This window comes from Perissodus microlepis, chromosome 22, assembly GCF_051167445.1.
Source record: "Perissodus microlepis isolate ML-2025 ecotype Zambia chromosome 22, ASM5116744v1, whole genome shotgun sequence".
Lineage (NCBI taxonomy): Eukaryota > Metazoa > Chordata > Actinopteri > Cichliformes > Cichlidae > Perissodus > Perissodus microlepis.
Window position 1 is genome coordinate 29,887,110 of NC_140481.1, and position 27,345 is coordinate 29,914,454.

A 27,345-nucleotide genomic window follows, 5' to 3' on the forward strand; every position below is an offset into this window, starting at 1 on the left:
CATTGCGATGAGAGTTAATGGAAGCATGAGTCTCTCATAATACTCCCGACTCCGTGTTATCATCTGAAAACTAGGCTACATTAATGGATTTTATTTTTAAACCAGTTTTATTCCACTGCTGCATCACAAGGGCAGTGCACTGACCTTTATGGCCCGAGTTCACTGCAGCGACGGCTCTGCCAGCTTCGCCCCAGCCCACATTGCGATACTGAACCATATTGCTCCTGTTTCTGCGGCTGCATGCCCTCATGCACTGGAACTTTTCCCATCAGGCTTCAGAGAGACAGAAGTGTAGTGAATGGTGGGAGGAAAGGGAGAAGATTGGGGGGGGAGGCAGAGGAGTTAAAGGGAGATGGTGTAAAAAAGGGAACGAGAATGATGTGAAACTAGTGAAGATGGATGGGAGAAGAGGAGGGAGGAGGAGGTGGAGGAAGAAGACAGTGAATGAGAAAAAGGAATCATGTATATATATTTATAAAAAAAACTCCTGAGAGATGACAGCCGACCGACATGGTTGATATGGACCTAAGTCAGCGGAACTGACTGAAACCGTTGCAGAAAACACACAAAAAAGACGATCCAGATAATAACAGGAACAAAAGTCGTTATTTTTCTTCTTCTTGTCCTCTTGTTTTTTTCTTTTTCTTGCTTTCTCTCTTTTCAATGCTGCAGTGCTATTCTGAGTGAGGTGCTTCAGCCCACGCACTGCCTGAGAGGGAGGGAGTGAATGGATGGAGGGATGAAGAGGAGAGATGGAGTGTGTGCACATGTGTGTGTTGTGGGGAGGTGGAGCGGGGGTCTGCTGCACTAACTCGTTGCCTGTCAGGGAGCGTCTGTGTCTTTAAAGCTTGTGTGTTTCTGCAAAGGAGGAAGTCAGGCAGGCATGAAGCAGCGGGACAGACATACAGGGACATATACACACATACTGTAAGCTGGAGGCAGATGCAGCCATCAGTGCTTAAGTATTTGTGTGTGTTGATACATAACACAAAATGATATGCTTATAACTATCGCTGTCTCACAGCAGTTCATGAAATTCCCACAACTTTCAATCTATTGATTTCTGTTTCTGGATGCAAGTTTTCCATGTTTTCCGTGTTCTTGGATCTGATTTTTTTATCTGATCGATCTCAGCGTGGTGGCTCAGCGGTTATCACTGTTGCCTCACAGCAGGCGGGTCCTGCTTGCAAACCGTGGCTCGTTTTTGTAGAGTTTGTATGGCTTCTGTTCATGAGTCTATTTTCTTGCCTGGGTTTTTGCTAATTTTTTGCCACTGCAGGAAATCAGGGCAGGAATGTTTGAAGGAACAGCCCTTGTAATTGGTTCTTGGAGCCTGTGTGCAGTGTGTGAGCCACCAGATGGATGCCCCAGTCCCCACTGACATGCTCGTTTAGCTCATCCTATAACATAAGTACCAAAATGAGGGAATTCAGTTGTTTCAAGATGGCTCTTGGATTGTTTGACTTTGGATGAAGTGATATTTTACAACAGCTTTGATTAAGACGTCTGTTCTAAGTTAGAACAACAACTGAGGGAACATTGGTTACATATCATAACCTCAGATTATGTTTATAGCTGATGGTTTCAGGCTGTAGGGATGCTATCTATCTAAATCTATTCTTCTGTCCTATTAATTTGGTCTCTTATTACTTGCTTCAAACTTGAGATTGGTTTAACTCAGCTCCCTGCTCCCTTTTTTGTTCAGGGCTGCTCAGAAGGTAAATGTTCTCCTACAGGGCTGGTTTCTGCAGTCAGAACACACAGAAAGCTGCAGGTATCTAAAACAGCTCACAGTATCCTTTGGCAAAGTGATGCTCATGACAGAGTTTGGGCCAAGTGGCTAATATCAGTGTTTAAAATGACAGCCAGTAGCAAATACTGTCAGGTTTGTTTTGTTTGGGTTGTTTTTTTGTTGCTGAGCAGATGAACCATCAATATAAAGTGTGGTGCTTGCATGTCTTTGCTCTATTCTGCACATTTAGCCAGCACGAAATCGATGTGGCACCAAAGTTTAACATCAGCAGGTTAAATGTCATCTCATTTCCTGATTTTTGTCCAGAAAACATCCAACTGATATCTTACTGCAGCTCTGATATGATCACTTTCAACAATTGTCCATGTACAGTTGCATCATAGGGACTCTGAAAGATGGTCTGAATGCATCCTGTAAAGATTCAAAAGGAAAATACAAATGCCTGGATTCATTTTTTAAAATAAAGTTTGGCTGCATGAGAATGACTTTGTTCTCCTGTGAGGGCTGGAGACCTCATATCGCCCTGTGACCGGGGATTAAGTGCTCCATATGTGCCTACTGAACTATAGGTTATCTGGTTCATGGTAAATGAAGCACAATATGGCCGAGAGTCGACAGACTGGCACCACGCCTCTGAATGTTTGCATCACTCAGGGAGGCATTACTCATACATTTAGGTTTTGTAACACAGGGTGCTTAAAATAACTGCATTTTGAAGTACATTTTCTTCAGGATTACAGCAGTTGGCATAAATTACTGTAGATAATGTTTATTGAAATTACTGAATTTCCCGGAGGAACCCACCCGAGGGATTAATAACGTTTCATCTAATCTATTGGAAAAGATTAGAGTAGAATATTAAAGATTCTGATAGATTATTATAGTACTTTACTAAAACTAAATTCTAAGTCGAAGGTAAAATTCACTACTTCATATTAATGCCAAACCAGTTACACTTGACGGCACTTTTCTCTTGTAGTTATGAGTCTAATATCGATGTACAATAGTTTCCCATAATTCACTGCATGAAGGAAATAAAGGAGCTACTGAAGGGCGCTTAAAACAGCAAGATTAATTAAAAACATTGCCTTTGAAAATCAGAAATCATTCCCTGCTAGCACAATACAATAGGGATGGAGTCCCTTGTTAGAGAATCACATTCTATCTTATAACGTTTTTATCGCAGCTTCAGTTTATTTCAGATCTTAAAAGATAAAAATTTGGGGGATAATTTACCAAACCGGCATCCTGATAGGAGTTTAAAGCTTAAGCTGCAGGTGATGTTCCTCCCTGCTTCCTGTCATATCACCCACTGCTGCTAAACAGTGCACTGCATCCACATAGAAACTGTTATATAAATTATACATACTGCATATTTTAGTGTGCAGGATGTAAATGGGACACAGCTGTACTACACCATCCACTATGTTAGTATTCTGGCGTGCACTCTTGGCAGGGAGGCAGCGCTGCAGGTATACAGGCAGCAGGACAAATCCATACATGTGTGCACCACACACAGCAAGACGAATGGCCGAGATCAGCAGGAGGACAGGAAAAGCAGGGAGACCAGCAGGGGTCTATGCAGATGGACAGATTCGCACACAGAGGCAGGTAGAACAAGAGTGGCTCGGGCACATACAGGAAGATAGGAAGACACGGTGGGCAGAGAGGTCGCCGCGTGGCTGGAAGATGGAACAAAGGTCCTAATTTTTTAATAGCGTGTGTGTTTGGCTGCTTTAATGCTGCTCTGATTTCCTGTTTGGAATCATTTATCTGCCGTGTATTGTAGGAAATGTTTCATTAGGAGGTTTAAACAGGGCACACAGGACATTTTAGAGCCATTTCCTTATGTTGCATTATATTCCTGACCGCTCTTTCACTGCAAATTTGACCCTTAATCACAGATTAATGCACAATAACAAGCAGCATATCCTTTGATAAACACGCTCGCAATGAATTTCAAATCCCCTCACTTTGACTTCCCGGAGAAGAGCGCAGTGTTAACCCCTCCATGTTAATCCATGAAGTCTGGACATCTTTATTTGTGCGCACATTTTTACAGATTTTGATTTTTTATTATTGAATTAATACTCTTACTGCCTAGAAAGCCAGTGGAAGTCAAACTATTTGTCAGCGGAGGCTTCTTAATTACAACATCTGAGGAAGCGAGTCGGAAAAGCCCCCGGAGGGTCGAGGCACGCTGATGTGAAGCCAGGCTGTCAGGGCAGCAGAGCGCCCAGAACTTTCCAGCAGAGAGGACGGCGTTATTGAGGTTACTGTGACTCAAGAAATAGTTCCTGTCAGCTCTAACCCTAACCCTGGAACATCCTGTTCTCTTATACTTTTCTCTTCAACCTTTTATATTTAATAATTTCTATTTTTATTTATATTTATTCTATTTTTCCTCTTCTTCTTTTTTCACTGTTGCTTGTTTTGCCTTTGGAGCTTTTGTTGGCTGTAGGTATTGTTGTTTCTCTGGGGACTGATTCTTGTCCTGCTGCTGATCTCATTTTTCTTTGCTCCAGAAAGAAGCAACAGTCAGATATAGAAATGAAACAATGGAGGTATTTTCACAGAGTTTGAATTAAGAGAGTAACCTAAAAATGAGTTAGGTCAGGACTTTTGTGTTTAGTTATTTCCCGCAAACCCGTCTGAACCCTATGGCATACCCTACTCTGGAACCCGACGTGCTCCACAATTGTAACTACATGTCAGGTCCACGACACCCGAGCAGTCTGATCATGATGTTTATGTCACTCAGGCTTGCAGTAGTACAATCCTGGCTTGACTCCTTTTTTCTAACCACTTTATCTCAGACGTTGTGTTTTCAGTAGAAGAAACATTTTGTCACTCATCCAAGTCAGAATCAACTTTCTGGGATTTTCTTACCTGGATGATTGAGCATCAAAACTTGATCAAATGTCATGAGGTGATGGAAGGGTGTGAAGGAGGACAGTAATATAAATTGTATTTTCTAATTTTTTTTTCCTTCCAGAGATGTGATCCAGTGTAATTCTTTTTCTCTTCCTTGTTTAGGATTTCTATGACTGAACTAAAATTCCCTCCATCCATCGTTTCTCCAAGCTGACCCAAAGTAAAAATTAAATCATGATGGTCCTAACAGCTGTAATCCATGAATGGCTATTACTAATGGAAACTGAATTATACACCTTAAACCTTAAACACACTTTGTTAAACTCACATGTGGAACTTAAATCTATCCTCTTCACACAATGTGACATCTCAATAAAAGGCAGGTTTGATTTCAGCCGAGTTCAGCTGAGGGTTTAACAGCCTGTTAGTGAAGTCTAAAACATATCTGCAGGTTATGGCATGAAGTGCAAATGCATCTATAAGTAGCATGTACATGATTTGTCCCACTTTTTTATTTGTTCTTTCTGGTCAGAGGGTGTGCTGCTATTATGGAATTTAATTATCTCCTTTCCATCTCATGAACGATGCTCCAGTGTATCCTCTGCTAAAGGAGGTAATAGAAGTGTGGAAGAACATTTCTTTAATGTTTGGAGAACTGATTATTCAGTTCTGCTTCCTGTTTTATTCTGAAATCTAATTTTTTCTTACACTTCAGTGGGTTGGATTAGTGTCCTCAGTATTCATACCTGCAGATGTTCTCCTTTCTTTTCTCTTTTTTGTTACTCAAGCTTTGCAGCCAGCTTTCATGTTTCCTTGTGTGCAACCTTCTGAAGTGTTTACTGCACTTTTGCCTGTTTCTCTATTGGATTGTTCATCCTGCAAATTAATGTGGAGTCGGTCTTCCTCAGGGAAGATCACAAAGTATTACAAACAAAGTCTCAGAGTTGGTAATCTAACTGTAAAAGGCAAATTATTAATGAAGCTTCTCCAGAAGGGAGTGAATCGATTCTACTACTTGACTCTACAAATTAAAAGTTGGCGTCCTGGTTAGTCAGCAGCTAACTATTGAAACAAAGATGTTTTAGTAGTTAGCAAGACCTCTTTTCTATTATACGCCGATTTTTTAACCCAATTTTAAGTCTTCACACTTTTGGACTAGTCAGATATTTTCCTCTCTCATTTAACCGTGCTGTACAGCAGTGTACGTTTTCATTGTGAGGCATGTAGTAGCATATGTCAGGCAAAGTGCCAGGATTTTGATTTCGGAGGTGCCAGAGTAATTTGGGGCTTCTAATTACAGAAGTTAAGGTTTTTATTCTAAGCTGTGTTATAAACAAGAGTTCGCCGCAGCAAATAGTTATTAATATGCTGGAATTGTTCCTGGTGTGACCCCAGAGTGATTTTTCTTTATTACAGATGGATACACGCACGTGTATAAATTAAGAAAACAATACCTGATCTGTCATTATTTTTTCTGTGGATTATGAAGACTAATATTTGCTGTCCATTCACTTAAACACTGAGATCCAAAATATATTTAAATCATTTCCTAGTGGAATAACTGTAGATAGCAGCACACCGGGTTATAAATGAATGAACTGATTAGAATAAAAGCTGCCTTTGCTTTCAAGGAGAAAATAAAACTGGATGAAATTTTCTATTTTAACTCTTGTTTTGTTTGTTCTATCAGTTTTTTTTTCAATATTTTGCTCCCTTCCTGTAATAGAAAATGTTGTTGCATCATTAAGTGACTTCATCCTTATTCTAACCCCTGAGTTGCATCCAGTGCAGCCAGACACTGACCCAGTGAAGAAAAACCCTTAATACTGTTTCTTTCTTCTTCTTTTTTTGAAAGTAAAACACATTTAGGCTTTAGTTGATTTAAATACTTTAAACACTTTGATAACTTAAAATAAAACCTAAGAAAATACTTCTCAGGGACAGTTTGGCCATTAAGCTCCTCATCCACAGCCCCGTAGAGACATTTAATTCTCCACCTTCATTTCTGCTCTCTGCTCCTGCTCTGACAGTTCTATGAAGTAGGACAATATAATGATCCTCGATTCCCAGATCGGAGATTTGTTGCATGTACATATGAAGAATAGCTGATGCATTGAATAACCTAAATAATATCTGTTCGTTTGTTGCTTTACATTAGTTTGTCACTGCATTATGATGCCATGTTTTTATGAAACTTGCATGTTTTTTTTAAACAAGATGACTGTAGACTTTATGTGATGTCACAGGAAATAAATGTCAGTCAGAGCAGATTTAAGTGTAAACTACAAACATTAATTAAGAGCAAGAAAATGAGGGTGCGTTAGATTTTTTTTTTTTTTTCCTGAGAGCGCTCTTACGCATGCCTCCCACTCCCAACACTGCAGGCCTCATTTTGCAAACAGAACACACACACACACACACACACACACACAAACACACACACACAGACACACACATCTGTGGTCTGTCTTTCCTCTGTCCTTCTGTCAAATGAGTCCATATGGCATCTGTCATGTCATCTGCTCTCTTTTTTATCAAAGTCACATCACAGCTGCTCCCATCTCCTCTGTCAGCTGATGTTTTTTGTGTATGTTTGTGTGCTGTAGCTCCTTCAGTTGAGCACAGTTTCAGTGTCAAGAAGCTGTACTCAATGCAAGAGTAGTATAGGAAATACTCCTCCTGGCTTGTTTCGCAGTTGCCCTAATAATGGATTTCCTGCCTAAATTCAATCTCAACTTAAATTCTAGGGTTTTGTTTCTTGACACAGGAAGTAACAAAGCCAGTCTCAAAATCTCCTATTGAACAGAAGAAAAAGGTGTGCAGCATTAACCCCTCCATCGTGTAAACATTTCAGACCAGGAGTGGTCATTTTAAATGAGCTGTGGCCTTGTTTTGACAATATAGAATAGAATAAAATAGAATAGAATAGAATAGAATGCCTTTATTGTCACTATACAGTTGTTCAGTGAGATACAGAGCATCTCCAACAGTTCTGCAGCACTATATACATATGAGCAGTATTAACAGAAAAAAATGTATGAAATGTAAAAATATACAATCTGATGTAAAAAAGTAAATATGTAAATAAATAGTGTTATGTATATACAGTTCGGGTTATTGCACATAGAACATGGTATTGCACAGTGGTGGTTTATAGGGGGAAATGGGAAAATGGAGGGGTGGGACTGTGTTATCGGTGCGTGTATGAGTTAAGGGTGGTTATGGCCTTTGGGAAGAAACTGTTCTTGAGTCTGTGGGTCTTTGTGTTGATGCACCTGTAGCGCTTCCCTGAGGGAAGCAGGCTGAACAGGTTAAAACCAGGGTGGGAGCTGTCTTTGATGATGTTTGCTGCTCTGCTGAGGCAGCGGGAAGAATAAATGCCCATCAGGGAGGGGAGAGAGCAGCCGATGATCTTCTGTGCTGCCTTGACTACACGCTGAAGTCTCGCTCTGTCCGCCTTAGTGCAGCTGCCGTACCATACTTTGATACAGTATGTTGGCAGGCTTTTTTGGGGGGGGGGCTAAAAGTTTTTTTCCTCCTGTTCCCAGTGTTGGTCTTTCGCTCTGTGTAGGGGGAGGAGCTTATGCACATGGTGAAACAGAGAGCAAAGCAGAGGAGACAAGCTAGCACAACCAAAAAGAAAAACAGTTGTTTACTCCAAATTAAAACCAAAATAAAGTAGGTAATGTGGCTTCTGCTTTGCTCGGTGCACACACCTCACAAGTATAACAGCAAATTCTGGTTGGAAACAGACAAATTTTAAACATGTCACCAAACCCTAATATTACTAATATAGTTAATAATATAGTAATATTAGTTCAGTCACTATTAAATACATAGATGAAGTGTCTCTCTCTTGCTGTGTTAAGTTAACCTGCTGCCACGTTGCTGCTGTGCTGCTCTCTTCCCGTGGTCAGACTGTAGTAGTAGTTCTTGTTTTGCAGTGAAGGTCATCCTAACCAGAACTTGCAGCAGGTGGAGCGCTGGTTCATGTGGCAAGGCTGCAGAGCAGAGCGAGGACTGCCAGCTGCAGTCTATGAACGTGGAATGCAACTTGATTAGCTTGGCCAGTTATTTATTAAGCACAAACAACTTGGTTTAATTCTGAAAGCATCCTTTCACAGCATGCCCATCCCCCACCATAAGTTGAGTATATCTCTGTGGAAACGCTGCACCAGTAACAGCCAGCTCAGCAAAACTTCTTACAAACACCCTGTGTTTCCTGTTCTTATGTTGCAGTGTGAAAGCTGGTGAAGAAGTGGACGCGAACCTGTGAGAGACGGGAAGACTTGAAGAAACAGAGTAAAGGATCTGATCCGGACCGTCCCTGTGCCAAGTGGAGGTTTTCCTGGAGGACTTTCTCAGCTGTTTTCAGAGCCGAGGCTCTGAACACTTCCTGCTCCTTTTCCACTCTTTTTATTTTTATGTGGTTGGAATCACGATTTCTGACTGCTCTTTTGTTCCAATCACGACCAAAACCAGGTGCCAAACCGACTGTGTCAAGAGAAGAAGCAAAAAAACCTACAACTCTTTATATAAAGAGTTTATTTAGTCACCCAGCTTTGGACACATCACCCACAAATACATTAAAACATCCAACGTCCCATTAAAACCACATTGAATTTCAAGATAACGTCTGTAAAAGTTTATATATTCATTCCGTTTGGTCGGTGTTTGCTGCTTTTAATGTTAGAACTTCGTGATTTTTCTCACTGGGGCGGCGATCAGTGCATTATTGGTTCAAAGTGCTTTATAGACAAATCCTCCAGCTGTCGGTCTGCTCATGGTTATGCATAGCAGAGGAGGCGTGTGGTAAGCTGTGATAACTCTGACGGCGTTTGACTGACAGGCAACACGAGCCACGTCAAACAGATAAACAGAGGCACCGCCACCGCTGCTGCTATCTCAAAGGCTCGGAGGTACGCCGTCGTTTCAGTCTGCGCTGTGAAACACTGTTGACACTTTGCCTATCTCCTTCTTCCAGTCGCTTCTACGAGAGAGGCCTCTCGCCCTTTTGTCGTCTTCTTTTTCTTCCACACGTGGCTCTTGATTACGCCGCGCCGAACAACCTAAAAAGCCCCCTTTATCTACTCCCAGTGACCTCTTAAACCTTTTTTGTGTTCTTCCTTTTATTCTATTAAAAACATGCAATTTAAAACCTTTCACTGTACTTTCATTTTTTGTGGAAGGAAATCAAATTTGTAAAGATATTTAAAAAAACAAAAAAGAACATAACCTAAAGCCATACTGAACACCAGCCATACGAATACATTTACAGAGCTCACGATGTTGAAGGTTTCTACAACAAAGTGATCCTCAGTCACGTCGGTGCACGCACACACACATTCAGGGAGTCGATGAAGAAACTGCTAGTGACCCGAAATTTCATTCCTTTGGATGAAAGAGTGGCTTTGTAAGTTTTTTCTACCTGCGTGTTTTTAGATCGCACAGCCTGCGGTGTCAAGCGTGGCAGTGGCCGTGTCGAGTTCCCGTCATCACCCTGCGTTCCTCTGTGTTGACGGATGAATCCGGACAGTTTCATGTCTGTTCTGTGGGCAGAACCTCGCTGCCCTGCTAGAACCGGGCCCAAGCCCTCCTTCGTCCTCTTCTGCTGGGCCAAGCTAAATTCAGAGCAAAGACACTCGCGCGAGGGTATCAAACGCACATAGATCCTCGCTTTGTTCTGTCGTCTCTTCCTGTAATTCATCCACCAGATCCTCGCCATCGATCACTCTTTTGTGAATGCCTTGACACGCTCGCTTAATGAACTGATGTCTGTCCTCCGGTAGCTGCTGGAAGGACTTTTTTCTTATAGATTTGATGCTGCTTAATGCCGTCAGTGATAGTACCTTTATTAGTCGCGCTCACAGCCCACGACTCATAAATTCACCGTTCCATTGTTCGAAACCAAAATTTCAAGCATACTGACCTTTACTGCTCCTCTTCCTCTAAATTCTTTGAAAGGGAGATTTGGTTTATTGGGCAAACTGTGAGCGTGGTGTAAGAGAAGTTTAAGTAACAGCTTGTGCCAAATTTACACGGACTTCCTCTCAGCTTGTTCACCAAACAGAGCTGAGATCTCTAAAGCTGCCAGCACTGTTGTTTACAGACACGAGACACACGGAGCTCGATGTTTAATTTGATTTCATTTCCATGTATAATTTTCACACATTAGTTCTCCACCAGGACAACAGAAGTGCCAAACTCCGAGAAGAATACACCCAGCGTCTGTCAGAGCTCATTGAATACAAAGTTTACATTCAGCGCTAAGTGTTTACAGACCACAGTTTCCATTGCAGTTTCTTACATGACTTTTGTGCCATAAACAGCTCCCAGAACACCCTGCATTCAGAGACATAGGACTCTTCTTCTGGACGAGTCATTATACAACGAGTTTACAGTTTTTCATACTCATTTTGTTTACAGAAAACGTCTCAATACTGCCTGTTTTGAAGATTTTTGGCCAACGGACTGTAAAACGGCACTTTGTCGACCGACAGACCAAAATTAAACATTTAATACCTGCTGCCATAAAACAAACCCACATTATTCTCTATTTCTAATCAGTTTTAAGTTAGATTACTTTAGGTCTACAGCCATTGTACAGACACATCGCATAGGGCCTAAAAAACTCTAAAAGACCTCAATGTTTACAAACGCTGCTTATGGGAAGGATTTGTATTCAGAGGGAAATGTTTACATTCAGATGACGGAGTGACACGCCAAACGCATTCATGAAACACTGCTCGAACAACGTGAATCTGCTGAAATCCAACCCAAGGAATTAGTTCATCAGACTGCAGATAAAACTTTTCGTAATGGAGGTTTTTTTTGGAGGATCTCGCTGACATTTGAAGCTGTTTGTGACTTTTTTGGCTCGAGAACTTTGTGATAAAACAATGACGTCTAAAATATTAAAGGGGATGCTTTGCTTATCCCTTATCCTCTTGCTTTTCTCCTGCCTCGCTGTTTCCACTGTAACCATCACCACTCGGCGACGCGCTGTCGATGGTGATATCAGGACTCTGACCGGCAGGGGCGGCTCTGCCGCTGCTGGTAAAACGAGTACCACCTTGTTCCTCCTGACGGGCTACAAGCCGCCACTCCCACGGCTGCCTGCCGGACCCAAAGTGCCGCCAAAAGCGGCAGAGGTGGAGGACGGGGATGATCCACCGGTCATGGCTGAGCTGCCACCAAAGCCCCTCCCTCAGACCATGTTGCCAAGGAACGTAACAGCAGCACTGAAGCCTCCGCTCGGTGCGGCCCAGGTGGCTCCAGCCCCGAGACAGCTGGTGGATGTGGACCTGTGCAAGTAATGTTGTCAGAAATTCTGTGTAGTGTTTATCACTGTTTTTGTTAAGTCTTAAAAGCTAATGGAACATGTTTCTGTATGTGGGCTCTTTTAGTTGTGAGAACTTTTAACTAATGTCCATAAAATTAATATTAAAGATGAACAAAGTCGAGGCGTTTTAAACACAAAGCCGATGCAATGGCGGCGCTTTAAACCTGCATTCTCTCTTAGCTCCAGCAGGGGGAGACTCTTGTAACTGCAGAGAGAAGTTAGCTGTTGTAAAAATCTATGGAAAAATTATCGCAACTCACTTGATTTTTAACTAGTTAGTAAAACTTTTCCAAATGAGTTTATAATCTCATTTTCTAGCTTGAAGTGGTTTTTTATTACATGGCCATTTGGTAAATTATTGTCCCATGTTAGAGTCATGTGAACAGTAAAGAAGGCTGTGCTTTATGACAGAGTCAGGTAACAGTTTTCTCAGGGGTTCTTAATAATTTGGAAAAAGTATACGGCCACATTTTGAACTACTCAGCTGAAACATGATGCATGTTGTGCTGAATTGTGCTAAACTCCATAAGTTTTAGTAGAATGGTTCCAAATTTGAAAAATCTTAGTGACTTTTATACGTCTATGTTGGCTTTATTTTTCAGACTAGGAAGCTGCATTCACATTTTACACTCTCTGTAATCAAATAGGAATGGAATGGGGTTTAGCCCATGTGTGCTGTATGAGCACGCAGTGTCCTTAGTCAGAATTATCCCATGACTGTAATGTCTTTATTTGAAAGCAGACACTGACGGTCAAAAAGCTGAACTCAAAGCTTCAGTACGGGACTTCACCAACCACTGAGTCATATCACAATGCCTACATCCATCCTTTATATACAGTCTATAATTATGTCAAAGAAATGTTACTGGATGAGACATCAGTATGAGCTAACTAGAATTACAGGACACGTAAATACATCGTTCATTGTTTGAGCAGGAAAGGAGGATAAGTGCTAAATTATTAAGGTAACCTAAAATGAAATCTTTGGACATGGAAACACATTTTTGTCAGCTAAAATCATTCCAAATATCTATATATATTTTACATTAGATACATTTTTGTAACTGTTCCAGAGTTGAAAATTGTGGATGCAACAGTGTGATAGTTGGATCCGATATCGGTCAAAACGAGGCCAATCTGTGGGGCTGAAGCCAAGGTCTCGATAATGTATCAGAGCACAAAAGCTTGGATCAGTGTATCTCTAATCCAAACTATTTTAATCTGTTTTGAAAAACTATACTCCATTAGGAATAGCAGGTCAGCAGAGTGAGCTGTTAAAGCATCAACATGTGTTTTGTCATGGTACCAAGAGAAGCATCCAATTCTTCTACAGCTGACATAACTCATATTCCACAATCGGGTCAGAAATTAAATTCTTAGCAGCTGTTCAGGCATTTTTAGTTCTGGGGTTAAGTTGACAAACAAAATGTGAATTAAAAAAAGTAAATTCTAGACAGAAGCATCAGATTACATGAACGTAAATGGCTGTTAATAAAAATGTAGTTGAAATATCACAATTTTCCTTGTTTTATATCTTCCGCTGTGCTGAAGTTTTGCTCGTCGTCGAAGGCCTGCGGATCTTTTTATCGCCCTAATTTACATCCATCAATGTGATGGCTTGATCACTCTGGATGCCATAAAAGCGAGGCACATCATGATTCCCCTCCTTCAGCTCAGATCTTCATCTCACAGAAGCTCATATTTTTCACTGAGAGGCGTCTTGCTGTTGCTAAGCAACGTATAATCAGCTCTAAGTCAGATGTGTGTTGGCGAGCCACACGCTACGACTATCAACAGCAGCTACATTCAGGCACAAGAAAGCAGCACGAAGCGCTGCAGTGAAGACAGAGCTCAGTTCTACGTTTTCCTTTGCGCTACTCTGCGAGCCCAAAAAGCTCTCCACAGAACAAATGCAGGATTTACCTAAAACATTTATCGCCTTTGAGACGACGAGTTTTAGCTCGGAGTGCTCAGAGAGGTCCTGCAACAATAAAGGTAATATCTCAGTCAGGGGAAGTCCATGAAAGGCTTCAAATCCAGTTCAAAAGCAGTAACAAAAACCTCCCACTACTGCATCCACACCTAATGTAGAACCACATAACCCTAATGTGACTGTTATGTTGCCACTCTCCTCCCAGCAAATGACAAGGCAAGACAACAGTGATGTCACATCCTCCGCTTTGGTGGTGTTGTGCTCAGTTGTGCACCTCTCAGTTTTTGTAACCTCACACGGTTTGTGCCGGTACCATCACAGTTTGAAAAAAGGAGACTTTGGACAAAAATGTGATTTCTTTGCTTCAGCTTTTGACTTTTTCTCCTCCTACATCAGCACTGATGTGGAGGTTTTGTCTGAGTGGCGACAATAGCACCCTACATGCAGGCATAAATGCTACAGAGCTTTGGCGATGGCACTGTATAATGGGGCCCCAAAGCCTGAGCCTAGGGCCTAGCCTGGGATGCACCTATGTAAAACTTTAACTACACAATACAGCAACTGCAGGATTATACTGCAACTGCAAATATACCCGAGTAGAATTAAAATAAGCTTGATCACAGTTTTAAAAAAAATGTCCAGTATTTGACCAGTTGATCCATTAAATGGACCCAGCATGACCCTTTTTTTTCTGACAGTTGTCCTAAATCTAGAGTTTAAAACAGTGACATAAATCTCTGGTCAGACAGCACAGCAGGCAGCTAAACATAAGATCATATAGTGGATAAAGTCTGCAGAAACTGTCAAATAAGCATGATTTTAACACTGAGGAGCAGTAATGTCATATAAACAGTATACTACGCATATGCAACACAAAGGCAGCTCACTCAGTTGTTTGCTGGGTATTGCATTCCTGAGATATGGAGTATCACAAACACTTAAAAGAGGCTCAGGACTGGCAGTAAAAAGGGGATTTACAAATGGCTTTCAGATTTCACTAATATTTCAAGCTCCAGATCACAGCAGTAAGCTTCACAGCTCTGCCAGTTTGTGGACATTCACTCTATTCTGTTATTATTTTTTCACCAGTGTTTTAGTGAAAATAAGCATTCTTTTTATTTAAGAGTCCTGTCCTTAATGTACTTTAATGTAGCGTCAGGAGGTAAAGATGTGGGAGAAGATTGTATTGGCAGAAATCGAAATTATGATGCATGCCAAACGCTCACATCCTGTGAACTTTCAGGGTCAAAGAACAATCTTAAGCAGCAGAGGCGTGGTACACGACGGCATTAATGGTACGTTTTACCAACTTTACTCCGCAGGGGTTACTATGATGTGATGGGGCACTTTGACAACTCGTTCAACTGCTCCCAGGGCAGTTACATCTACTGCTGCGGCACCTGCCACTACCGGTTCTGCTGCGAGCACCAGAGGAACCGGCTAGATCAGGATTCCTGCACCAACTACAAGTCACCCGACTGGGCTGACCCGCAGGTCCCCGTCACTGTGCCCGCGGTGAAAACCGACCCCGACTTTGAGACGTTTCCGCAGCAGAGCAGCAGGTCAGAGTCTGGATGTGTCAGTCACAGAGCCATCAGAGGAAAAGTACAATATATTAGAATCATCTCAAAAGCAAAGATAAATAAAGAGCTGCATAATTAGTCAAACTAACCTCCCGATCTTGACAGAAACAAGTTAATTTAATGAGTAATATTTGCATTAAATGTTTTTAAATAATAATGTATTTGCATATTTATTATTTACAGATGAATTTCAGGGGTATAGAGTTGGTATTCTTTTGGACATTTAATTTTGAGCACATTTATAAGAAATCAAGGGTAAAAACAAGTTGAAGTAATTGCATAAGCACTAAAATCTTTCTAAAAATTTGCAACGCTTTCTGTAAACGCTATTTGTAAAAAAAAAAAAAAAAGTTTGTGCTGTGTGTTAAACAAATTGCTTGAAGAGGAGCTAAAAACCTTTAACAATGGTAAATTATTTTTCATGAAACAGAGTTCTTGTTTGATCCTGCGACAATGAGGAAAAATAGTATCACCTATGAATTTCTATTGATGCGCCCCTAATTGTACTTGAAGTACAATATTATTCCCAATTAAAGCTAGAGACATGAATCGTACTGAAAATTTACTTCAAAATGAAAAAGAAGCTGAAAAGTGTGTAGTTTTTCCTGCTGAGTGCCCTGATGTAATTTCTTTTCTATAAACAGTACGGCCTATGTGATCGGAGGTGTGATCTCCTTCACTGTGGTGGTGGCCGTGGGCGTAAGGATTGCCTTCAGCAAGGTGGCTCGTCGACCCCGAAACCGAGACATCAACATGCCCAGGTGAGACTGCAGGACGGCTGCTTGGCTTCTCAGTTTAGACGTACAGCAAAGACACGAAACCCGATGCTATCCACGAGGAGCACGGACGGTGAAGCCAGATTCTGCCAGGCATTAAAAGCTGCTAAGAAGAAAAAAGTTAAATTGAATTGTCTTTCTAAAAATTCAAATGCAAAACGTATGCTTATGATCAATAAATATCTGTGAAATGTCTGCATATAAAGATGGGTGAAGTCCTAGTTTGAAGAGAATCATCTTAGTCACCTATAGAGGTGCATATGGCTAACTTGTCAATCACAAGTCATTTCTGCCTTAAAAGGTACTTTAAGTAAGCCATACTATAACTTATAAAATACGCTTGTTGTATTAAACAAGAAACTAGTGACTGAGCCCCTAAACTAGTCAGGAAGGTGTTTACTGAGGTCATAAATCAGGTGACCGGTGGGGTCTTTTTTTCATAGACTTCAATGAACCTGGAACAGCAGAGGGAGTCTCCCCCTGCTGGCCATTGGAAACAATGCAGGTTTAAGACTCATTTCAGCTTTCAGTTACAGAAATTGTGTCTATGAAACCAATTATTCATGTCTCCTTTTAATCTAGTTGTTGCTATCTTGGTTAAATGATTATATGTTACACATGAGATTATATTAATATTATTAATAATAATAATAATAATAATGATCTTCAGCCAGAGGTGAGGTGTTAAAACGTCTCAGTTTGCAGCGGAACATGAAAACTTTTAAGACATGTGAGACTGAGGTTTTAGAAGATTTACAAACAGATCAAAGTGAAACGTAACTGCATTATTTTCAATGATAGGATTGCTTTGGACACATTTGGAAAGTGCTCTGAAGTAAAGTAATAACTGACTGAGAAAATGTTTCCTCCACATGATCTTTTCTCACTATTCTCCTCACATCTGTTGTGTTCCTCTTGTCTTTCTGCCCTCGTGCTTCTCTCCCTCCGTCCTCCCGCTGCTGCGTCAGATCACTGGTGGATATCTTGCGTCACCAGTCGAGCCCCGTGCAGCAGGGCGAGAGGAACAACAGCACAGTGCTGACGACCACCTCAGACGGACGCACATCCAAAAACCTGTACACCCCCATCCTGCAGATCAAAGACAACCGCAGTGAGTGACGATTATTATATTCAGGTTAAACGAGCATTCAAATGAGGCCAGCTTGTCTCGTCCCCAGTGGAAAAGGTGGTAATTGTCACTGCTCTTGTTTCAAATATCAGCAACACACTTCTTACTTCAGGTGGAATACATTTGTTGTGAGTGAATTGTTGCCAGATGTTGTTTCATTTAAAAAAGCCCCCTGAGATTATTGTTTAACATCAGTAATCTCAGAGGGTCTTTTGAAATGAAACAACATGGGTTCAGACTTTTAAAGGGTTTGTTTCCTGTCTGGATTCACCTTCTGCTCATTATTACTCAAGTGATCTTGCAAAAATGTATTCATCTGAATTAAAACATAAAAATATGCATTGAATTTAACAGTTTTTAAATCTGAAAAATAAAATGTTTAGAGATGTGTTTTATTTTTTTAAAGGTTAATTCTCATTCAGCTTTCTATATTTCTGCACAAACATTACCTGCACACAGATGAGCTGAAACATTTTGACCACTCACAGATGAAGGAAATAACTTTGCTTAAATTTGCCCATTGGGAGGATGAGGATACTTCCTGGTCTAACCACTCGCTCAACACTAGAGTAAAAATAGGACACCAAACTCCTGGCAACCAGGAAAATCTTGGTTGTCCAGTGATTGCACTTGTTTTTTTTCCAGTCTACAAATGATTGCAACTAGTTGTTGTTGCAATCAAGCTGGTTACTTTCCACTTTCAATTGTTTTGCAATTGCAGAAGCCACCTGGTGAGTGTCAGTTTGTCTCCAAACAATCGAGGTCCAACTCGGACTGAATGCAGTCACTGACAGACAGACTGGATAAGGTCTGCAAATAATTGGTGTAATGTTCAAACTCAGACAGACTGCAGAAATGTTGCAAACTTGTCTCCGACACATCTGTTTGCAATCAAGGATCTGATTCACTGGCTGCCATTTAGTTGTTCTCTGCTTATGTTTCTATATAAAAGAAAGGTTATGTCATTTTGCAATCAACTATGTCACTATTTGTGGAGGACCATCTGAGTTTCTATTTAATCTGTATGAGCTTCTGGCTGGACTGTGACTGTAAGTAGTTAATATGAAGTTTTCTTAAATTAGATTTTCCGTGTATGTAGCTCAGCAACAGATTTGTGATTTTTAACATTTTACCAAAGTTAACTGTGGTTTATCATAAACAGCTTAACTGACATTCAATTGCAAACACACTCACTCCATTTTATAAATAATTTAAGCCTGTGTGAAGATGACAAGATCATTGGACACAGTTACAATCGTTTTGGTTGTGCCGTCTCCAGCCAGTGTTTTCCGCAGGGTGAGTGTAGCATTTGGGGGACTTTGGCCTGCTATTAATTTGAGCTGTGACTCAGTCACGGTCACCTTTATGCCACAGCATACCAGCACTCTTTTCTCTGCAAAGCACGGGATGGAAACCTGCTTCTGCTGCAGCAGGTACTCTGATTGTTGCAACTTCAACAATTGTTGCAACTTATCCTGAAACACAGACTGTGCAGCTCATCTGTATAACAAGACAAACAGATTTCAACCTTAAGGGAGTTTCCATATACCTACTAGTATCACAGATAACTTTAATAATTATATCTTAAAAAAAAGCTGTAAGTTATGTATGCACACTCTCTCCACCCTCCCTTCACTCTTCTATTGATTGTAATTTACAGCCAAAATGAGACACAAACATATCATGAAAGTGAATTCTTTTTATCACTCAGGAGAAACAAGATATGGTGCCTAAATAACGCATATGGTTAAACTAAGTAGCCTGGGATAGAGTCAAATTCTCACCCTGAATAATTGTTTCAGTCTGCACGAACAGCCAGCTTTGCGGGGTATTATGTCGGGTATGGGAGAAATGAGCAGGTTAAGCTGGTTTAGGCACACAGAAAGTACTAACAGGTTAATAGACTGGTGGTCCCAATGTTTTGGCTCATCAGTGTTTTAAAAAGTGTCTTTTAAAGGTTCCTTTATGTTGACTGTCACTTTTTTCTAAATAGTGCTACCACGGGGGGATGTTTTGGTCAACATTTATTTTATATTTCTGTATGAAATGTTCAGGCTGAATCTCATGATTTAAGCTTTAATATAAGAAAAAACTCCACTCCTATTTAAATGCTTATGTTGCCCACACACAGAGGAGCTTTGTGTTGAATCTGGTGAGGAAAAATGCTGCAAACACTAGAACACTAAAGTCAACACGATCATAGAATTAAATGCAGCGTTTGTGTGATTTCACAAAGTTTTTCCTCTCTGGTGATTATCAGAAGGACATGAATGTTTCTGTTTTCTCACACAGGAAAATCACAGAAATGAAACACACACACATTTCTCTCTTTACCTCTGCTTTATCTCTCTGTCGCTCTGTCTCGTCTTTCACTAAACCAGCTCTCTCTTCTTTCAGCCTCTCTAGGAATTCGATTGTTCTCTGACTCTGCAAATAAGGTTGGAAAATTGCAAATTCCAGCCAAGAAAAGATGAAAAATGTGCCAAATATAGTGGATTTTTTTAAAATTATTTATTTAGCTGCTCTTGAGTCTCATGAGGTAAAAATGGTAAGAGCGCCTTGTAGTACCAAAGCTTCACATTTTAGCAACTGCAGAAATTATGAAACTATATTTTTTTGTGTAGTTTACAGACAGGAACTGAGAAATCTTTTTTTTTTTTTATTGTTGAATAATAATTCAGCTTTTGAATTGCTAGAAAACGTCAGTGTCTTTTCAGTCTCTTGTGTCCAACAGGTACTCTAACGCTCAGCTTGTAATCATAAAAAGAGAAAGAAGGTGAAAATCTGCACTTTAAAGAGTTGGAACTTTGCTTTAAAAGGACCCACTGTGCACGTTTCCAACTCTAGACTCTGCTAGAGGTGCTTTGTATGAGTCACAGTTCAAAATAATTGTTATTTGTAACATTTGAAAAACCTTTATTCTCATTGGCTGCCACTTGCAAATAGACTTTAATAGCAGGTGGGTGTGGCTTCTATACCTGACCGTTTAAGGATATTCACGTGCTGCTTCACAATGCAAAGTAAAAACCAAACGACCTCACTTTTGTCAGTCTTGCATGAAAGATTTAATCTGGGGGTTGCCAGTTCGATTCAGTTAATTGCGACAACCTTTGTCATTTAAATAAGAAATGCAAAAGTCAGCTCATTCCTGGAGGGACTGAGTCTGTCTCTTTTCTGTCCTCCCCTCTCGCTGTCCTGTCTCACCCACTGTCTCTCTCTCTCTCTCTTTACTGACACAAATGCTTACTCGACATGCCTCCCGTGTCTCTCGAGTGGCTGTCCCATCAGTTTGTCGGCTCTGCTCTCTTTGCAGCTGGGAACTTGCACCATCATTTTAACCAGCAGGGGTCTGCTTCCAGCCCCAAACACTCTGCTACCATCGGTAAGCCTCGTGGTTAGCAGCCCAGTGAGCCGGACTCGCGGCCTCACCTCCACCACTGTCTGTCTGTCTCGATGTCAGTATGACGGCCTGTTGTGCTGCGCTCTTAAAACAGCTGTGCCATTGTCAACCCCACCCTGTGGCTACGCGCAGATTTGTGCTCGAAATCACAGCGTGCTGTACGTTTCCAGTGATTTCCCCCGTCACACGGTTGTGTTGAATCTGACAGATCTTTCATAAGAGTGTGAGCTTAAACTTGTCTGGCCTGCCCTTTGCTTAATGCAAGCCCGTCTTCCCTATTCACTCACTCCCCCCCACAACCCTGCTTCCAGATGTGCTTGTTCGTCCTTCCTCCTCTCTCTGTGCAGCAGTGATGTGCAAGTGTGATACCAAACGTGGAAGGAGGTCACCGCTTTAACCCGAGTCTGTTTTCGCAGGCTTTACACGAAGAAAACAGAAAAGCAATGCTAGCGCGAGTGATTCATCTCCACCAAAGGTCATTGTGCTGCACCCAGGAAACACATGAACTCCTACTGCAAGTCAGATAATTATCTGTGAAGGCTGATTTTATGCCTCTAACATGACTCTGACAGGATACAGGATAAGGTTTCCATGGAAATATGATGGTGTTGATGGAGATGAGCATGATTTCCATTTAACTTTTTAAGTTGTTTCAGTGCCAGTTTTTCCAAGCTATTACACCTACATGTGCCCCTCATGCAGCGGATTACACAAGAAGGCAACAGCAAAGAGTAAAACGGGCTGAGAGGACAGCAAATATTAACCAGCAAGTACAATTACATCATCATTTTCAACTTAATTCATCTAAGGAGAGACACTACGGGGCAAAAAGTGTAAACATTTTGTATTATTACATAAAACTAGTCAGTGACTCACATTAAAGATAAAGTGTTCTGGTCCTGGAAACACAGAGAGCACAGAAAAATTGAAAAGCGGCATATGCAAAAGACACTAACGTCTCTATTGGTGTATCTAAATATGCATGAGTTTTATTGCATAGATTTCAAGAATAGAAATCTGAATATCAGATAAAGGCAGATTTTATTGGGACAGGAGAGTTAAAGGTGCAGTTAGAAATGTGTTTGTCTTCATCACTTTCTAAATCAAAACCGTCAATAGACAAAATAAAACATATTTTTAGGAGTAAATTGGTCTATAAATGAGCCGGTTTACACATCTTGGGGTTTCGATGATGACTGTGATTAGCCATTAAGCTAAACCTGCCAATCATAAGGTAGGTAAACCCAAAGACATTTCCTACCTTATGCAAAACCCCGACACAGTCAAAAAAAACCTAAACAACACAGTTTTTGCTTTTTATGTCTTTCCTTACAAAGAAACTATTAAATATATAATTTAGTGTTTGCTGTATTTATTCTAAATTCAGCCATTTTGTGCAGTGCTGTGTGATTTAACAGGTCTAATACATCACAAGGTTGTTATAAAACTATGTGACATTTTAGGTATGTGATTGAGGGCCGCACAAGAAAATGCACGCGCCTTTAGGTTTGGAGTAATAGCTTATGTGGGTAATTATTGTTTTCTGTGCCGGTTTATAGTTTTAAACCATTAGTGAGGTGACATTTGTTGACACCAGCTGTGCTTTTCAGTGTTAGGAAGGTTTAGTCAGCTGTGATGACTAAAGAGAAATGTTCCCTTGGTTTGCTTCTGCACTGTTATATCATCAAGTGGATGAATAAAATGTACAGATTTAGTGTATTTGTTACGTTCACGTGCCTCACTGTTGCCCCGTGAACTGCATTTTGACAACCCTCGGTCTAAGGGGGCATTACTTGTTAATGCAAATTATGGGCAATGACACATATGACACATAGGCACAAATTAGGAAGTACAAACCTAAAATTAACAAAATAAAAATAAACTGTAGGCTGTTGGATAAAGGAGATGCCCTTCATTTCAAGTCTTTGATATATTTGAACTTTCAGTCCCAAGAATTTTGATGATTTTACTTCAGTTGTGCTGGTTTATACTCAATATTTTTGATTCTAAAGGTGAGATTTTAGACTTTAGAACCTCCTTTGCATCACTTGTCTGGTTCCCTCCTGTGTTAAAGTTACCAGCCTCCTCGTACAACACAATCACAAACCCCTCAACTCTCTGAGTCACATACTCAGCTCACACTGAGCAAAGTTCATTTTTCCCGGACACCATTACCAAACCTCTGTCAGCCATCGTAGGTGTTCAAAAAAAAAAAAAATCAATTACCTCTCACTCGTGGAAATAACCAGGCTAATTTAGCATGGTGGCACAAAAACACAGAGCAATTGGTAGGACATTTGATGCTTTCTACCTTTTATTTCCTCCACAGCCTGCATCCTGCTGCTCAGCTCCTGCTTTACAGCCATATGATCTCAGAGCTCAGAGCTAGCATTGCTTTTTCCCCACCGTGTGTATGTATGTGTGAGTGTATGTAGAATTCACGGTACAGAAGTCGATGTGGTGTGTGTTCCCTGGGTGGCACTTAACAGAGACAACATTGGCCATTATTGCCCATTACTGTCAATGGTCAATGACCAGTATATGTCCTGCAGTTATCTTAACAAGATCGCAGCCCATAGCTGTTACCGCCCCGAATGGACTCACCATTGATTATATCTGCGTCTAAGACAGGAAGCAGCAGCGAATGGCCACGGTTACGCAAGCTTTAATCGCTGCTTCATAGTTTTTCCTCACATTTCTAACCTTTCAAGCATCCTCTGCTGACATTTAGCAGTCAATCGAGCTTCTCAGATTCCTCTGTAATGCTAATCCAGCGATGGCTGGCATGTGTTTGTCCACTGCAGATGTGTCCCTCTGTCCTCTGTTTGAATGTACAGATCCGACACATGTCAGGTGACCTGTGCGCACCTACATGTTGGGTCATTTCCACTGCTGTTTGTTTGCTGTTTGGAAACTATGAATGTACTTGTACACCTTATGATGTAATGGATATGAGTATACGTGCTGCAAAACTGACACCCCTGCCCCTCCCCCATACCGCAAACCTTACATAAGACAAATCATTTTTTATGTCTATTGATCGCTGTGCTGCTTTTGCACTTTGCATAAATGTGAATATGTGCGTGTGCTTGAGTGTGTAGATTCCTGAAGCTATCAGTGTATTTCTGTGTATTTACATGTGGCTGATACGTTTGTCTTATTGAGCCTCAGATGAACAGCACAGAGTTGTATTAATAGATGGTCTCCATGGAGCTCAGAGACACTTCCTGTTTACCGATAGTTAACCAGCCTGTATAATCTTCTCTTGTTCTCTCTTTCACTTCTTCTTTTCCTTCTCTTTGTTCTTTTACACTTACACATCATTCCTTTTATCCTCCAAACCCTCTCTCTCCTTCATTCTCCTTTCTCCCCCTCATCTCCTCCTCATTTCTCCATCTATCTCTTCTTTCCTTTTTCCACCTCTTTCTGTCTTTCTCTCTCTCAAGAGCGTGGATCCCGCATGAACAACACCCCCCAGCTCACTTCCGGGCCCACCCTGATTTCTGGTAGCAGCAAAGGTGCGGGAGGCGGCGGCGGCAGCGTCTTGAGACACAACAGCAGCCACCCGTCTTTCTCGCACTCCTTCCACAACCTGGCTCAGCTCCCACCGTCCTACGATGCAAACATGAAACCTGAGATCAACCGCTACAGCTCGCTGAAGAGGCTGGGTGAGTCGCTGGGGGAGATAAAGGGATGGAAAAGGAGGAAAAAGGGAAACCGGAGTGAGGGATGAAGTGGGACTGATTGAGCATTCAGGACCACTGGAAGCTTTCAAGTGAAACAACGCACACAAGGCCTCAGCCGTGTCTGATTGGTTCTTAAGTGTTGATGGCTGATTACACCACCAATTTTCAAAGAAATCATTACTTTTTATTATGAAAAAAAGCAAATGTAGTCATACAAAGATAAATTAAAAGTTTATACTTTGAGACTTTATAGGACATAGTTGTGAATCACAAAAAAGAGCAACTATAGCAGATTGATTTGGAAGTTTCAAAAAAGACCAAGTTAGGCCAGAAGGCAAAGAAGGGGCTGGACAAGAAAATCTGCAGACTTAGAAAATGGTGACACAGGTGACCTACAATGTGCTGTAACACCGGCCCTGCGAAACACAGAAAATAACAGTTTTCTGTGTTCAGAAAACTGCTGATTAATCTTCACAGCACCTACGATGAGGACAGAGCATACACAAATACATTATCTGCATCTGTTTGTCATAAAGTGAGGACTAGTAAGCCGATGATGGACTCTCAAAACTTTGATCGCTGCACTTTTAATCACTTTATGGCATCTTTCATTTGACTCTGCCTGCAGGAGAACTCCTCCAGCTTTTAGTGTAAAATCCATCCATCCATTTTCTTAGCAGCTTGTCCAAATAAGATTACAGAATGGCTGGAGCCTGTCCCAGCTAACATTGAGCAACAAGTGTTGTACACACTGGGCAGGTTGCCAGTAAACTAGAAGTGTGCAATTCCTGGAGAAATTGCAATAAAACATATATTCTATTAATGCAAATGTCTATAAACTGACATTTAAATCGAAAATATCTCATAAAAACCAGAAAATGCCGTGCTCTCCTTTAAACTCAACCCTGCAGGTATCACAGGCAGAGAGAGAGGACGGCTGCTGTCAGCCTGCAGCAAAGTTTAAAAGAAATGCACCAAATTTAAAGTAGAAAGCTAAACAAGCAGTTTGTCAGTGTGACAGTGGAGCTGTCACGCCTTCCCCCTTTTCACTGTGCCCAATTCCCAGATATTGTCAGTGGAGTGTGTCATCACTGATCACGTGTGTTTCTGATTTTGGTGTATTTTGGTAGCTGAATTCAACCAGACTTAATTCGTTTTTTAATTGTTTTTCCTGTTGACCTCTGATGAGTCCTCAGTGTTCCTGGGACTCAGCTGGTAACCAGTGGGAGTGAAGACATGTTTGATTAGGTCCAGAGCAGAGAGTGACTGGGGCAGAAGCAAGGGAACGTGAGAGAGTGATTTCTGTAGTCCTTTCATATTCTTAGCACATATGGATGTGCAGTGTTTATATTATAGATGCTCTTATGTAAAGGTTTGTTAGCTGAAACCAGGATTATCGATTTCCAGTCTACCATCCTTACCTGGATAGGTTCATGCAGGGAGAGTGGCAGAGGAAGGAGGAGGTTGGCAGCTTGCTGTGAGGCTGTATTTTCTTTAGTTTTATTTTAGTTTCCTTGATTGATTGTTTTTCTTTTGCTGTTAATTACCATGTTTTTGCACATACTCCTGCCTAAAGATTGACTTCTTCTGCATCCCTTTAAACCTTTTTGGTGCCAAACACAAACTGCCCGTCATCTGGGGTCTCTGCACAACAGTGACACACACTTTTGTGTTTGTTTCCTCTTGATTATACTGTGCTGCTGCTATGCTGATCAACCTGGGGGCAGATGAAGTAGGTGGAAATTGGCTTTTCTTGACGTTTAAAGTTACTGAACAGCTGAACAGGGGTTTGATTTTGATTAAAGTAATTGCACGGGTGTTTACTTGAAAATGTTATGTTTCACTCAACCTGGATTGACTGTTTCAGTCGTGTCGCCTCCTCCTCTTTGCCGCTCGCTGTCAGAGAGTCCTCATCACTGATGTCGTATTATTAACTTGTTGAGGAAAAACTGAGACTGATTGCGCTGATTCTCATTAAAGTGGCTGTAAATACATTTTACAGTCCTCGCAGATCTGTTTTTAGTTACAGATGCGAGTGAAATGGTGTTACTGCTCCGTCAGCTTTACTCTTTCCCATATTCACGACTTCACTTTCTTTATAAGTTCCCTTTAATGTGAAAATACTGACTGCATGAAGAAAGTATTTGCTAGGGAGGGTTCAGTTCAGCTGGTTTGCTGTACGGATGAACTCATAACTGAGGTCGATAGAAATAGTTGGTTATGTTGTGAACCCTGTCACTGTGATGACATCTGTCCTATATTACAGCTTCATTTGGTTAATGTAGACGTTGTTAACTGTTTGATTTTTGGTCATCCAAATCCCAAATCATGTCTCTGCCAACTAAACTGTGAGCAGGTTTTATTCATATAAACTGGCCATGACTGTGTTTTCAAGGGATTTGCCTTTTTGTGGCCTGGTTAGTAAAATTTCAGGCTGCTGATTCTGCAGGGAACCTAAATGATGGTACCAGGCATGGCCACCTGAGTTTGTGACAAATAATCATCTCAGTGTGTTGTCTGAATGTGTAAACTGCTTCTGCTAAACAGCCAAAGGCATGGAGAAGAAGATGGAGTTAGATGGATGATGAGATGAGGGAGAATTGAGGAAACAGTGGGGGAAAAGAGGATAATAAAGAAGAAAGAAGGAAGGGAGGAGGAGAGGAACGATAAATGAAGTTGAAGGAGATGGGAAGGCAGCATGGTAACACGAGGCAGGGTGAGAGTAGAGAAGCAGGTTTGTTAACCAGAAGAGGAAAATCAGGGGAAGGCTGGCTGGGTGAATAAGGATGCAGCATTAATGGGGGAAAAGAGATGGTAAGGAAGATGGAGATGCTGTGAGCTCGAGTGAGCAGACTGAGAAGAAAGGAGA

General features: G+C 41.1%; 1 protein-coding gene across 2 annotated transcripts in view; it reads left to right on the forward strand.

Moving 5' to 3' along the window:
- shisa7b (shisa family member 7) overlaps positions 1–27,345 on the forward strand; it is a 51,867-nt gene that overhangs the window by 12,247 nt on the left and 12,275 nt on the right. Inside the window, exons 3-8 of one of the 2 annotated variants that reach the window (XM_084918912.1) lie at positions 8,867–11,939; positions 15,225–15,464; positions 16,130–16,246; positions 17,230–17,372; positions 20,704–20,772; positions 24,237–24,458. In XM_084918912.1, coding sequence (XP_084775038.1) covers positions 11,527–11,939; positions 15,225–15,464; positions 16,130–16,246; positions 17,230–17,372; positions 20,704–20,772; positions 24,237–24,458 — 1,204 coding nt within the window. In that variant the 5' untranslated portion in view covers positions 8,867–11,526. The remainder of the gene's footprint in view (positions 1–8,866; positions 11,940–15,224; positions 15,465–16,129; positions 16,247–17,229; positions 17,373–20,703; positions 20,773–24,236; positions 24,459–27,345) is intronic. The other variant, XM_084918913.1, reaches the window with a different exon arrangement.